This window comes from Theropithecus gelada, chromosome 13, assembly GCF_003255815.1.
Source record: "Theropithecus gelada isolate Dixy chromosome 13, Tgel_1.0, whole genome shotgun sequence".
Lineage (NCBI taxonomy): Eukaryota > Metazoa > Chordata > Mammalia > Primates > Cercopithecidae > Theropithecus > Theropithecus gelada.
The window spans coordinates 19,067,736-19,082,641 of record NC_037681.1 but is presented as its reverse complement, the minus strand read 5'-3'; the positions used below and the strand labels follow the sequence as shown (position 1 = coordinate 19,082,641).

The following is a 14,906-nucleotide window of genomic DNA, read 5'->3' as shown; positions in this document are numbered from 1 at the left end:
TTTGATGCGTCCCCATGTTGATTTCTATGCATCTGGTAGAAAAGTCATTTCTTCCCATTTTACGGAGTACATTTCACAGGGAAAGACTTATTTGTATAAATGGGTCTTGGAAAGTCAGACTGGTGGGGTGCATTGGCTTTGGTGCATCTGTGTCTAGGTGGGCACTGTAGTGTAGTCTCTGTGTACTTTCCTCAGTTGTGAGTCACACCTGACATCTGCAAGTATCTCAGCAGCCTAGGCTGAGAGAGTCTGGTGGCAGTGGTGCAGCTTTGTTGAGGGTGGGCTCACAAGGCTTTCTCAGGTCAGGGACGTGTGCATCCATGCAGCGGGTTAGGCAGCTTGGAATCTAGCCAACTTAGGGTCTGGCTCTACACCACAGGGCTGTCACTCTGGGCAGGAGCACAAGCATGTGTTTAGTTGGATGGCGTGGGGGTATGCCTGCCAGGAGTAGCCCAAAGGGCTGTTTCTCAGGCCTAGCTATCTGTGAAACTGCTTTGTGATGTGTGGATTTATGTCACGGAGTTAAAATTTTCTTTTGACTCAGCAGGATGAAAAAACTCTTTTTGGAGAATCTGTGAAGGGACATTTGGGAGCCCACTGAGGCTGCTCAGCTGAACTGGGAGTGTGTTTGCCAGGGATGGCCCGCAGGGCTGTTTTCCAGGCTTGGGATGCAGTCTCACGGCTTCTCAGATGGCTTGGCTGTCTGTTGGCTTGGGGTGGCCCATGGGGCTATTTCTCAGGATGGGGGAGCAGACACATGGGAGTTTAGATGGCTGTGAAGCGTGTCTGCCAGGGGCAGCCTATGGGGCTGTTTCTGAGGTCCAGGATGTGAGCACAAGGCTGCTTGGCTGGCGTGGGGACATGTTTGATAGGGACGACCCAGAGGGCTATTTCTTAGGCCTGAGACACAGGCACAGAGCTGCTCAGCTGGTATGGAGGTGTGTCTGCTGGTGGCTGCCCACAGGGCTGTTTTTCAGGCCCTGATTTCAGGTGCAGGGCCATTGGGCAGGCCAAGGAAATATCTTGGGGGAACACTGTGGGGCTCTTTCTTAGGTGCTGAGTGCAGGTACGTAGCTGCTTTGCTGGCCCTTGGGTATATTAGGTGCTTAGAGGCTAGGGGGTCTCTCCTGCTTGGGGGAGGGTGTGCAGTGGTTTGCTTAGCTCCTCAAGGCAGTTCTGTGACTGAACCATGTCTGTCTGTGCATCTGCTTTTACTTGCCATTTTGGGTTGCTGATAATACTATTTGGTGATATATAAGAGCTTGTATATTAAAAGCACATATATTAAACAAATAGAATATATTTTATTCACAAGAAGATTTTTTTTTTTTTTTTTTTGAGACGGAGTCTCGCTGTGGTCCCAGGCTAGAGTGCAGTGGCGTGATCTTGGCTCACTGCAAGCTCCGCCTCCCGGGTTCACGCCATTCTCCCGCCTCAGCCTCCCGCGTAGCTGGGACTACAGGCATGTGCCACCTCGCCCGGCTAGTTTTTTGTATTTTTAGTAGAGACGGGGTTTCACCGTGTTAGCCAGGATAGTCTCGATCTGCTGACCTCGTGATCCACCCGCCTCGGCCTCCCAAAGTGCTGGGATTACAGGCTTGAGCCACCGCGCCCGGCCTCACAAGAAGATTTTTAAATAGTACAAATAAAAATGAAGTGCTAATCAAAACAGCTAATGGTAAGTTCTTTGCCATTTCCAAAGATTCTCTGAACCAGAGACTACAACATGAGAGTATTTTTCAAGCTTTAAAGACACTACATGTTAGACTCCTAAAATAGTGTACGTTAGACTCCTAAAACAGTGTACGTTAGACTCCTAAAATAGTGTACGTTAGACTCCTAAAACAGTGTACGTTAGACTCCTAAAACAGTGTATGTTAGACTCCTAATAGATACTTGCTTCCCATTTCCAAACTGCATTCAGTATCATTTGTTTTCCTGATGACTAGAACATGGAACTTTCCCATATAGATATAACACAGGCAGAAGACAAGACAAATGCATGTAAAATACATATAATAGTTTAATGGGAAATTCAAACATTTTAAACTTACTGTTCATGGAAATCCAGCATTGGTGGCTCAAATCGTATGGGCCTGCAGTTCCCCCGGTAGAGAGATATACTGTGAATAAAAAGAAAACAACATAAGAAGCAATTCTTCAAAATACATGTTTCCCCAAACTCTATTCAGACAGTTGACTTTTGTCATAACAATGCATTTTTTAAGAAAAACTGGGTCTAACAATCAGAAATATGTGTTACTTTTTAAATTAGCAGAAACCAATAAAGATTGCGTTTTAGAAAATGAAAAAGTGGGAGTATTTTTCTTCTTCAAAGGATATGAAAATAGAAAATGCTCAGGCAGACTGAATGTTGAAATTTGGTTGGTATAATTGGTAACGATACACTTTAATAGGTCACTTGGATTTTTTGATACATGTATGATGAATAAAGAGTTGATACAACAACATACATTTAGCAGACAATATATGAAGGCAAAAATCACGATCGTATTGTTAACTAGAGTGGCAAAGGACTAAACAAAAATGAATCTGAGACAGAGATTTCCAAGAACTGAAATATCTATTTCATTTGAAAGTTTGGAATACACTAGAACTGATCTCTGATGTCCTGGCCTCAATATTTCTTTTTTTTTTTTTTTTTTTTTTTTTTTTTTTGAGACGGAGTCTCGCTCTGTCGCCCAGGCTGGAGTGCAGTGGCCGGATCTCAGCTCACTGCAAGCCCCGCCTCCCGGGTTCACGCCATTCTCCGGCCTCAGCCTCCCGAGTAGCTGGGACTACAGACGCCCGCCACCTCGCCCGGCTAGTTTTTTGTATTTCTTAATAGAGACGGGGTTTCACCATGTTAGCCAGGATGGTCTTGATCTCCTAACCTCGTGATCCGCCCGTCTCGGCCTCCCAAAGTGCTGGGATTACAGGCTTGAGCCACCGCGCCCGGCCTGGCCTCAACATTTCAGTAGCCTCTTCTAACTAACCCACCTGATACCCAACTTCTCAATGAAACAGATTTCTGAATAGCAAACCTCAGATATCATCAGGGGCTAACACTGACATAAAACATAAATGACCTTTGGTGAGGGGGGAGGTGGTTCACATGCCTAAAGTGTTTATATACTGAGAAAGTCAGAAATTCAGTCAGCCACTAAGTTTCAAAATAGTAGATTTTGATGTTTTTGTTCTAGGAAATGATGTCAGAGCAAAACCCATTTTGTGAGGCTACTTTATTTCCATCATCACTGAAATTCATAGTAACATAAGCTTTGAAATGATATAGTAATTTCATTGAGGATTCAGGAATCAGAGGAAATATCTAGGATTTAGGAGATATAGAAAATAATTAGAAATAGACAAGGACATTCATAATATGGAGGAAATTTGGCTTTAATTCAATTCTACAAAGATTAAATAATCTGAGTAGTGGAATAATCTAGCTGAAGGTAATAAAATCCAAACATGTTTTTAGCCCTACCAATTGAGGACATTCTTTTGTGTAGCTTGAGAACCCCTCTGCATATGTTGAACAGAAAAGATGACAAACAAAAAAAGAAAGCAAGCACCAGATGTAAGATTACATTTTACTAAAGAACGAAACTAAAGACACCGGGAAACGAAGGCACAATTCCTTGCAACAGTCAGTATAGGCATCTATTCCTTCTTGCTTTCTGCCCTTCTTAGATGTGATATAACAGCACTACTCTTTGGCTCCTTTAAAACAAGAGACGCTCCTCAGCTCATCAGTTTTATTAGTATGAAACTCAAATTTACATAAATCTTAATAAAGTAAAAATAAAGCATAAGGCATAACTGTATGTCATTAATTCCTATATTATATTCCTATATAATATATATTCCTATAATGTAATATATATTCCTACATATAATATACAATTCCTATATATTAATTCCATGGACTGTTTAGATGTTGGAGAAAAAGGAGATTAAGACAGTGTTTTTCTCTCACAGAGCCAAGAGACTGTTCTGCAAACTACAAACGGAAATGTCTAAAGTGGCCAGGAGGGGTAAAACAGTATATACCCCATCCACTGAATACAAACGTATGAATGTGTACCCTGTGCCAGGTACTGTCTATTGGCTGGGGCTACAGTGGGGAACAAAGAAAAGCGGCTGCTGTCATGGCAGTAACATCCTAGTCGGGGGATCAGAAGTTGAATATATTAGGTGAAGAAGTGTGTATAAAGAAAAATCAAACACCCCGGGGCTGTGGCTGGAACCGAAAATGCCTCTCTGAGGAGCGACACTAGTGCCAAGACCTGAACGGCAGAGATCGAGGGGAAGAAAGTTAGGAATGTATTTGGTGAGTTGAACAAGGAGGCTTAAGTGACCATTGTGCAGTGAGGGAGGAGTAGGAGGTAGGAGCTGAGCTCAGAGGTACAAGAGCCAGGTCTCCTTGTAGGAGCATGGATTATTCTAAGTGTAACAAACTACAGTGTTTTTCAGCAAGGAGTAGCATGATCTCACACATATTAAACAGTTAATTCTGGCTACTTTGTGAAGAACCAAAGAAATTCCTGTAGGAGCCCAACAGTGGGAAGCAGGGAAGTCCTGGAGTGCTCCAGGCAACTGGTGATGGCGGCTACAATCCAGGGTGGCTGCAAGGGAGAGTAGCAAGCAGTGGCTGGTTCTGAATATATTTGGAAGCTTGAGAAAACTGGTTGTGCTGATGGACTGATTTTGAGGGATCAAGGGTAACTCATTCTAAGATTTTCACCGGATACACAGTCATGACGTGGGAGGAATGGGTTGGAAGTGGGAAGAGGAAGATTTTCAAGGGTATTACTGATTTTTACATACTGATCTTAATCACCTTGGTGAGTTTAATTCTAATTGTTTAGATTCTCCCCTGATTTTCCACTGTTGCTACATGTGCTGCCAAAATGAGCACTATCTCGAATGATCACTGCAGACAAATCATCTGCAAGTAATAATTTGATTCCTCCTTTCAAATCCTTAATTTTATTTTTTATGTCTTGTCTCCTGTAAAATGCTTCAAAGATGTGATGTCCAGCAACTGTACTGTGATATTTACAAAGTGCTCACAGAATGAGACACAGGAAACAGTATATCAAATATGATTATCTCATAAATAAAAGCATATTTTCAAAACAATAGCAGATCTATATCTAAGGAACAGTTTAATACCCGAGTGAGTACAATGCAAGCTGACGCAGGTACAATCCTATGTTAACTAAACCAAAAATGCAGTAACACAGCTGTCATGTCTCCACAGCTGATTCAAATGGTTGCTACCCATGTTTATTCAGAAAGGGCATGGCACTGTTTAGTGCTTTATTAACAGAAAGCAAATGTCTGCAAATATGTAATGTTGACAAATGGGGGAAGTTGCAATATAAAGAACAGTAGCCTTTGCTAATGTCATTGTAGTTTTTCCTGATTTTTAAAATTATTATTATTACTATTTTTGAGAGACAGGGGTCTCATTGTGTTGCCCAAGCTGGTCTCCTGAGTAGCTGGGACTACAGGTGCAGCACGCCAGCGTGCTGGGCTCACCCTTTGACAATTTCAAAGCAACAAAATCTGAGACATTATGATAGTATATTGCATTATTTTATGCTTTCTGCAATGATTATATATGTTCTGAAGTCTCAATACAATTGGTTTAATAAATTTTCACTAAAATCTTATTTATATGGAGATGGAGACTATTTTCTGATTTCAAGCTAGGAAACAGCTGAAGAGACAAGAAATCTTGCGGGAATGGTGGTACTGCCTGTTGAACTGTCAGGTCAAAGTTGAGCAGGAAACTCCCAAATCAGACATAGGGCTTCTTGGGTCTCTGGGAGTTTCAAATGTTTTCCTAGGATCAACTACTACCTAAACAACAGATACTCTTTGGCCCAGCATTTTTAAAACAATTGTTTGTGATGTATCTGCATCATAAACACCTACAATGCTTGTGGAAATGCAGATTCTAGGGCCCCACCTCCAGAATCTAGTTCCTTGTAAGCAGAATGGACCCCAGAAACCTGCATTTTTAAGCATCCTCACATTTAGGAGCCACTATTTTGCATCTTGATCCACAAACATTACGGTCACAAATAAGAGGTGGGGAAGGAAGTGCTTTTACTAGTAAGACTATGAAAGTCACCAGCAGTTAAAATTGATGTCAAATATGATTTTTATTAAAGAGCCAGCTAAATAAACAGTGATTTAAAAGAAATGAATAGGACTTCTCCTATATGATATATATTCTCCCATAAATGCATTTTTAGTTTTAATTTGCATTTCCCAAATGATGAATAATGTTGACCATCTTTCCACTTCCTTGGTGTACAATTAGGTACCTTCTTTTGTAAATGTCTGTGGAAAGTTTTTTTAACTGGGATGTCTGTCTCATTCAGTTGTAAGAGTTGTCTGTTATGTGCTGCAAATATTTTTACCCTGGTCCTGGTTTACCTTTTCCTTTTATTAATGGTTTCTTTTGAAAAGCCTAAGTTTTTAATTCTGATGAGGTCGAAATGATGATTTTTCTTTTTTGAGATAGGGTCTCACTCTGTCGCCCATGCTGGAGTGCAGTTAGTGGTCCAATCATGGGTCACTGCAGTCTTGACCTCCTGGGCTCAAGCCACCCTCTGGCCTCATCCTCCCAAGTAGCTGGGACTATAGGCACATACCACCACAACTAGCTAATTTATTATTATTTTTTGTAGATACAGGGTCTGTGTTCCCCAGGCTAGTTTCAAACTCCTAGTCTCACGTGATTCTCCCACGGCAGCCTCCTGAAGTGTTAGAATTATAGGTGTGAGCCACTGCGCCCAGCCTCATTTTTTCTTTCATGGTATGTGTTTCTGGTATTTTAAAACTTTGTCCAGTTTGCAAATATTTCTATGAAAAGATTGGTTTTAAGTCTTACACCTTTAACTTTTAGATATGAGCCTATTTATTATTGTCCATTTTAAGTTAATCATGGCCATGGTGTGAGTTAAAAGATTAAAGTTCACTTTTTTTTTCACTGTAAATATCCAGTAGGCCTAGTATCCTTTGTTGAAAAAGATTTTTTTTTTTTAAATCCTTTAAGTTCTGGGGTACATGTGCAGAACGTGCAGTTTTGTTACATAGGTATACACGTGCCATGGTGGTTTGCTGCACCCATCAACCTGTCACCTATATTAGGTATTTCTCCTAATGCTATCCCTCCCCTAGCCGCCCAACCCCCGACAGGCCCCAGCGTGTGATGTTCCCCTCTGTATGTCCATGTGTTCTCCATTGTTCAACTCCCACTTGTGAGTGAGAACATGAGGTGTTTGGTTTTCCGTTCTTGTGTTAGTTTGCTAAGAATGATGGTTTCCAGCTTCATCCATGTCCCTGCAAAGGACATGAACTCATCCTTTTTCATGGCTGCACAGTATTCCATGTTGTATATGTGCCACATTTTCTTTATCCAGTCTATCATTGATGGACATTCGGGTTGGCACCAAGTCTTTGCTATTGTGAATAGTGCTGTAATAAACACATGTGTGTACGTGTCTTTATAGAATGATTTATAGCCCTTTGGGTATATACCCAATAATGGGATTGCTGGGTCAAATGGTATTTCTAGTTCTAGGTCCCTGGAGAATCACCACACTGTCTTCCACAATGGTTGAACTAACTTACATTCCCCAAGTGTAAAAGTGTTCCTATTTCTACATTCTCTCCAGCATCTGTTGTTTCCTGACTTTTTAATGATCAACATTCTAACTGGCATGAGATGGTATCTCATTGTGGTTTTGATTTGCATTTCTCTAATGACCAGTGATGAGCTTTTTTTCATGTTTGTTGGCTGCATAAATGTCTTCTTTTAAGAAGTGTCTGTTTATATTCTTCGCCCACTTTTTGATGGGGTTGTTTTTTTCTTGTAAATTTAAATTCGTTGTAGATTCTGGATATTAGCCCTTTGTCAGACAGATTGCAAAACTTTTCTCCCATTCTGTATGTTGCCTGTTCACTCTGATGATAGTTTCTTTTGCTGTGCAGAAACTCTTTAGTTTAATTAGATCCCATGTGTCAATTTTGGCTTTTGTTGCCATTGCTTTTGGTGTTTTAGACATGAAGTCTTCGCCCACGCCTATGTCCTGAATGGTATTGCCTAGGTTTTCTTCTAGGATTTTTATGGTTTTAGGTCTTACTTTTAAGTCTTTAATCCATATTGAGTTAATTTTTGTATAAGGTGTAAGGAAGGGGTCCAGTTTCAGTTTTCTGCATATGGCTGGCCAGTTTTCCCAATACCATTTATGAAATAGGGAATTCTTTCTCCATTGCTTGTTTTTGTCAGGTTTGTAAAAGATCAGATGGTTGTAGATGTGTAGTGTTATTTCTGAGGTCTCTCTTCTGTTCCACTGGTTTATGTATCTGTTTTGGTACCAGTACCATGCTGTTTTGGTTACTGCAGCCTTGTAGTATAGTTTGAAGTCAGGTTCAGGTAGTGTGATGCCTCCAGCCTTGTTCTTTTTGCTTAGAGTTGTCTTGGCTACATGGGCTCTTCTGTGGTTCCACATGAAGTTTAAAGTGGCTTTTTCCAATTGTGTGAGGAAAGTCAACAGTAGCTTGATGGGGACAGCATTGAATCTATAGATTACTTTGGGCAGTATGGCCATTTTCACAATATTGATTCTTCCTATCCATGAAAATGGAATGTTCTTCCATTTGTTTGTGTCCTCTTTTATTTCACTAAGCAGTGGTTTGTAGTTCTCCTTGAAGAGGTCCTTCACATCCCTTATAAGTTGGATTCCTAGGTATTTTATTCTCTTTGAAGCAATTGTGAATGGAACTTCATTCATGATTTGGCTCTCTGTCTGTTACTGGTGTATAAGAATGCTTTTGATTTCTGCACACTGATTTTGTATCCTGAGACTTTGCAGAAGTTGCTTATCAGCTTAAGGAGATTTTGGGCTGAGACGGTGGGGTTTTCTAAATATACTATCATGTCATCTGCAAACAGAGACAATTTGACTTCCTCCTCTCCTATGTGAATACCCTTTATTTCTTTCTCTTGCCTGATTGTCCTGGCCAGAACTTCCAATACTATGTTGAATAGGGGTGGTGAGACAAGGCATCCTTGTCTTGTGCCAGTTTTCAAAGGGAATGCTTCCAGTTTTTGCCCATTCAGTATGATACTGGCTGTGGGTCTGTCATAAATAGCTCTTATTAGTTTAAGATACGTTCCATCAATACCTAGTTTATTGACAGTTTTTAGCATGAAGGGGTGTTGAATTTTGTCAAAGGCCTTTTCTGCATCTATTGAGATAGTCATGTGGTTTTTGTCACTGGTTCTGTTTATGTGATGGATTACGTTTATTGATTTGCATATGTTGAACCAGCCTTGCACCCCAGGGATTAAGCCAACTTGATCGTGGTGTATAAGCCTTTTGGTGTGGTGCTGGATTTGGTTTGCCAGTATTTTATTGGGAATTTTCGCATCGATGTTCATCAAGGATATTGGCCTGAAATTTTCTTTTTTGGTTGTGTGCCTGCAGGTTTTGGATCAGGATGATGCTGGCCTCATAAAATGAGTTAGGGAAGATTCCCTCTTTTTCTATTATTTGGAATAGTTTCAGAAGGAATGGTACCCGCTCCTCTTTGTATCTCTGGTAGAATTTGGCTGTGAATCTGTCTGGTCCTGAACTTTTTTTGGTTGGCAGGCTATTAATTACTGCCTCAATTTCAGAACTTATTATTGGTCTATTCAGGGATTCGATTCCTTCCTGATTTAGACTTGGGAGGGTGTATGTGTCCAGGAATTTATCAATTTCTTCTAGATTTTCTAGTTTATTTGCGTAGAGGTGTTTCTAGTATTCTCTGATGGTAGTTTGTATTTCTGTGGGATAAGTGTTGATATCCCCTATTATCATTTTTTATTGCATCGATTTGATTCTTCTCTCTTCTTTATTAGTCTGGCTAGTGATCTATTTTGTTGATCTTTTCAAAAACCCAGCTCCTGGATTCATTTATTTTTTGAAGGATTTTTTTGTGTCTCTATCTCCTTCAGTTCTGCTCTGATCTTGGTTATTTATTGTCTTCTGCTAGATTTTGAATTTGTTTGCTTTTGCTTCTCTACTTCTTTTAATTTTGATGTTATGGTGTCGATTTTAGATCTTTCCTACTTTCTCTTGTGAGCATTCAGTGCTATAAATTTCCCTCTGCACACTGCTTTAAATGTGTCCCAGAGATTCTGGTACTTCGTGTCTTTGTTCTCATTGGTTTCAATGAACATCTTTACTTCTGCCTTCATTTCGTTATTCACCCAGCAGTCCTTCAGGAGCTGGTTGTTCAGTTTCCATGTGGTTGTGCGGTTTTGAGTGAGTTTCTTAATCCTGAGTTCAAATTTGATTGCACTGTGGTCTGAGAAACTGTGTGTTACGATTTCTGTTCTTTTGCAATTGCTGAGGAGTGTTTTACTTCTAATTATGTGGTCAATTTTAGAATAAGTGTGATGTGGTGCTGAGAAGAATGTATATTCTGTTGATTGGGGTGGAGATTTCTGCAGATGTCTATTAGGTTCGCTTGGTCCAGAGCTGAGTTCAAGTCCTGAATATCCTTGTTAATTTTCTGTCTCGTTGATCTAATATCAGCAGTGGGTGTCAAAAGTCTCCCACTGTTATTGTGTGGGAGTCTAAGTCTCTTTGTAGGTCTCTAAGAACTTGCTTTATGAATTTGGATGCTCCTGTATTGGGTGCATATATATTTAGGACAGTTAGCTCTTCTTGTTGCATTGATCCCTTTACCATTATGTAATGCCCTTCTTTGTCTCTTTTGATCTTTGTTGGTTTCAAGTCTGTGTCGTCAGAGACTAGGATTGTAACCCCCACTGAAAAAGAGTATTCTTGTGTCACTGAATTACCTTGGCACATATGGACAAGAAGTTTTAAACTGGATCTTCAAAACATGTAATTTAAATCTTCTAATTTGTTTATTCTTTTTAAAACTTGTTTGGTCTATTCTAGATGCTTAACATTTTCCATCTAATCTTGAAAAGCAGCTTATCAATTTGTGAAAAAAAAAAAAAACTGTCTGTTGAGATTTCTATTGGAATTGCTTAATCTAAAACCGATCTGGGGAGAATTATCTTCACAATCTTTCAATCCATGAATGCAGGATCTTTCTCAATATATCTAGGAGTTCTTTAATTACTCTATTATATTACAGTTTTCAGTGTACAGGTCTCAATATTGTTTTGTTAAATTTATCCCAAGGTATGCAATGATTTATGATATTGTAAATGACATTTTTCTACAACATTTTACTTTTGTGCTTGTTATGAAGAAATCAGTTACTTCTGATTATTGACTGTATTACTTTTTGGCATATTCCTTAGGACTTTCTATCCACACAATCACATGGTGTGTAGACAAAATCCTTTTTGTTCTTCCTTTCCAATCTGATGGCTCTTATCTCTGCTTCTTGTCTTAATGTAATGACTACTACATCCAGTACAATGTTTAATGTAAGTGATGAAAGTGGACATCCTTGCCACTTTCCCAATCTTAGAAAGAAAGCATTCAATCTTTCACTATTAATATCATGTTAACTGTTACTTTTCCATAGATACTCCTTATCAGGTTAAAGACGTTCTTTTCTATTCTTCGTGTGCTGAACAGATGCTGAATGTTGTCACAGGCTTTTTCCACATCTATTCAAATAATTACAAAAGTTTTTGAAAATTTTTTTTTTTTTTTTTTGGGAGACGGAGTCTCGCTCTGTCGCCCAGGCTGGAGTGCAGTGGCCAGATCTCAGCTCACTGCAAGCTCCGCCTCCCGGGTTTACGCCATTCTCCTGCCTCAGCCTCCCAAGTAGCTGGGACTACAGGCGCCCACCACCTCGCCCGGCTAGTTTTTTGTATTTTTTAGTAGAGACGGGGTTTCACCATGTTAGCCAGGATGGTCTCGATCTCCTGACCTCGTGATCCGCCCGTCTCGGCCTCCCAAAGTGCTGGGATTACAGGCTTGAGCCACCGCGCCCAGCCGAAATTTTGTTAACAAGAAAAATTATATTGTTTTCAAATATTAATCTTGCATTCCTAAGATAAACCCCTTTTGGTCATGATGCATTACCTTGTTATACATTTCTGGATTTGATTTGCTAATATTCTGTTAGAGATTTCTGAATATATGTTTGAAGAGATGTAGCTTCTAGCTTTCTTGTAATGCCTGCAATAATCGCCTCATAAAACGTGTAAGGAAAGACATTCTATTCCTCTCTTTTCTAAAAGAGTTTATGTAAGACTAGTATTTTTTCACTAGTTGTCTGACAGAATTTACCAGTTTAGACTAGTATTTTTTCACTAGTTGTCTGATAGAATTTACCAGTTTAGTCATATGAACCTGCAGTTTTCTTTGTGGAAAGGTTTAAAATTGTAAGTTCTATGTCTTTAACAGATATTTAAAAACTCATTTTCTTATTCTCTCTTGGTGAGTTTTAATAATTTGTATCTTTCAAGTATTTGACCACTTCATCTAAATTGTTGAATTTTTGAGAACAAAGGGATTCATAATTTTTCTCATTCTTTGAATATTTATAAGATCTGTAGTGATATCCCCTATTTCATTACTGATTTTTGTCTGCCTTATTTTCTGAACCAATCTAGCTAGATTCAAATAATCAGTTTTTGTTTACATTGATTTTTTTCCCCACTTTCTGTTTAATTGATTTCTAGTATATCCTTTATTTTCTTCTACTTGAAGTTGATGCTCTGTGTCTTAAACCAGAAATGTAAATTGTTCATTTAAAAATTTTTCTTCTATCTGATATAAACTTTTAAAGCTATAAATGTCTATTTAAATACTGCTTTGGCTAAATTCCAGAAAACTTGATATGTTGCTCTATGAAGTGAATTCCCCCCAACCACCCCCACTTCCCAAATTCCTATATTGAAGCCCTAATCCCCACTATGACTATTATGTGGAGACAGGGTCTATAAGCAGGCAATTAAGGTTAAATGAGGTTATGGGGGGAGGCCCTAATATAATGGGATTAGTATCCTTACGAAAAAGGACACCAGAAAGCCCCCATGCACACATGCGCACCAAGAGGGCATGTGAGTTACACAGTGGAATAGCTGCCACCTACAAGCTAGGAAAACAGATGTCAGTGTAAACTGACTACGCTGGCACCCTGATTTCAGACTTCCAGATTCCAGACTGTGAGAAAATAAATGTCTATTGTTTTAAGTCACCCAGTTTATGGTATTTTGTTATGGCAGTCTAGCGCAAGCAGACTAATATATGTTATATTTTTGTTTTCAAAGCATTTTCTAATATCTCTTATGATTTCTTTCTTAACCCATGAGTATTGAAAAGCTCTGGTTTAATTCCCAATTATAAAATATCTAGATTTGCATTGTTACCGATTTCTAATTTAATTTTGCTATAATCAGACAGTATAATTTATATAATCTGATCTTGGTGGATGTAGTATTTAATAAATACCTATTAGGTCAAGTTACTTAATAGTATTCTTCAAATCTACACCCTTACTGATTTTCCATCTATTTTATCAGTTATGAACAGATGAATGTTGAAATCTTCAGTAATCACTGTGGGTTTGTTCCCTTAGTTTTACTCATTTTCTTTTCTTCATGTACTTTAATGCTCCAATATTAGAATTTGGGATTGTTGTACCTACCTGGGGGACTGTCTCTTTCATAATTGTAAAGTGTCCTTCTTTATCTCTGATAATATTCCCTGTCCTAAAGTCTACTTTGTCTGAAAGTAACATAACCACTCTAGCATTTTAAAGATTAATGTTTGCTTGTTTTCCTACGTCTTTTTACATTTAACCTAATTGCATACTTATGAGGAAGTGCATTTCTTCAAAATCAAGACTACTGATGAACAGGGAGAAGATACTTGCAAATAAGACTAATATCTCCAATATATAAAGAACTCTTAAAAACAATCAGAAAAAATTAAAAGCACTAGAGAAAAATGGGTAGAACAGACATGAACAGACAACATCAAAAGACAAATATAAGCATGGCTCTTAAATACCAGGAGATGGTTAACGTTACTCATAATTAAAGACCAGCTAAAACTACACTGTGATAAAATTTCTGACCTATCAGATCAGCAACAATTAAAAATACAACACTTTCTGTTGGAAAGGATGTGGGAAACAGGTACTCTTTTTCACCGATGAGGGAATGCAAGGTGGTACAGACCTTGAAGGAGAATCTGACAATACTTAATGAAACGATGTCAGCATTTACTTGTGACTCACCAATCCCACTTCCAGGAATTTATCCTAAACATAAACTTTTTATCCCTTTCCCTACTTGACAAGTGAAAACTGTATATATTTATGATGTACAACATATTTTAAAATATGTCTACATTGTAGAATGGCTACATTGAGCTAATACATGCATCACCTCACATAGTTATCACTTTTTATGGTAAGAACACAAAATCTACTCTCTCAGCAATTTTCAAGTATACAATACAGATGCTTCTTGACTTATGAGGTGACGTCCCGATAAATCCATCGTAAGTTGAAAATAATCATAAGTCAAAACTGTATTTAATATACCAACTTACTTTTCAGGTAGCCTAGTCTCCCCTTAAACATGCTCAGAACACTTACATTAGCCTACAGTTGGGCAAAGTCATCTGGTAACACGGTACAGGGTAGAGTGTCAGTCGTTTACTCTCTGGATTGTGTGGCTGACTGAAAGCTCCAAGAGAGTATTGCACAGCTAGCCCAGGAAAGATCAAAATTCCAAATCTGAAATACTGTTTCTACTGAACATATATTGTGCTTTGGCACCATCACAAAGTCGAAAAACTGCTAAGCTGAACTTACACCTTCTAACTGAAATTTTGTGTCTTTTGACTAACATCTCTCAAATCTCCCTGGTCCCCACCCTCAAGCTC

The 14,906-nt window shown here is 38.9% G+C and overlaps 1 protein-coding gene across 1 annotated transcript in view; it reads right to left on the bottom strand.

The window, feature by feature from the left end:
* TMEM131 (transmembrane protein 131) overlaps window positions 1–14,906 on the bottom strand; it is a 252,530-nt gene that overhangs the window by 134,347 nt on the left and 103,277 nt on the right. Inside the window, exon 4 of the mRNA XM_025354313.1 lies at window positions 2,055–2,123. Within this exon, the coding sequence (XP_025210098.1) occupies window positions 2,055–2,123 (69 nt within the window). The remainder of the gene's footprint in view (window positions 1–2,054; window positions 2,124–14,906) is intronic.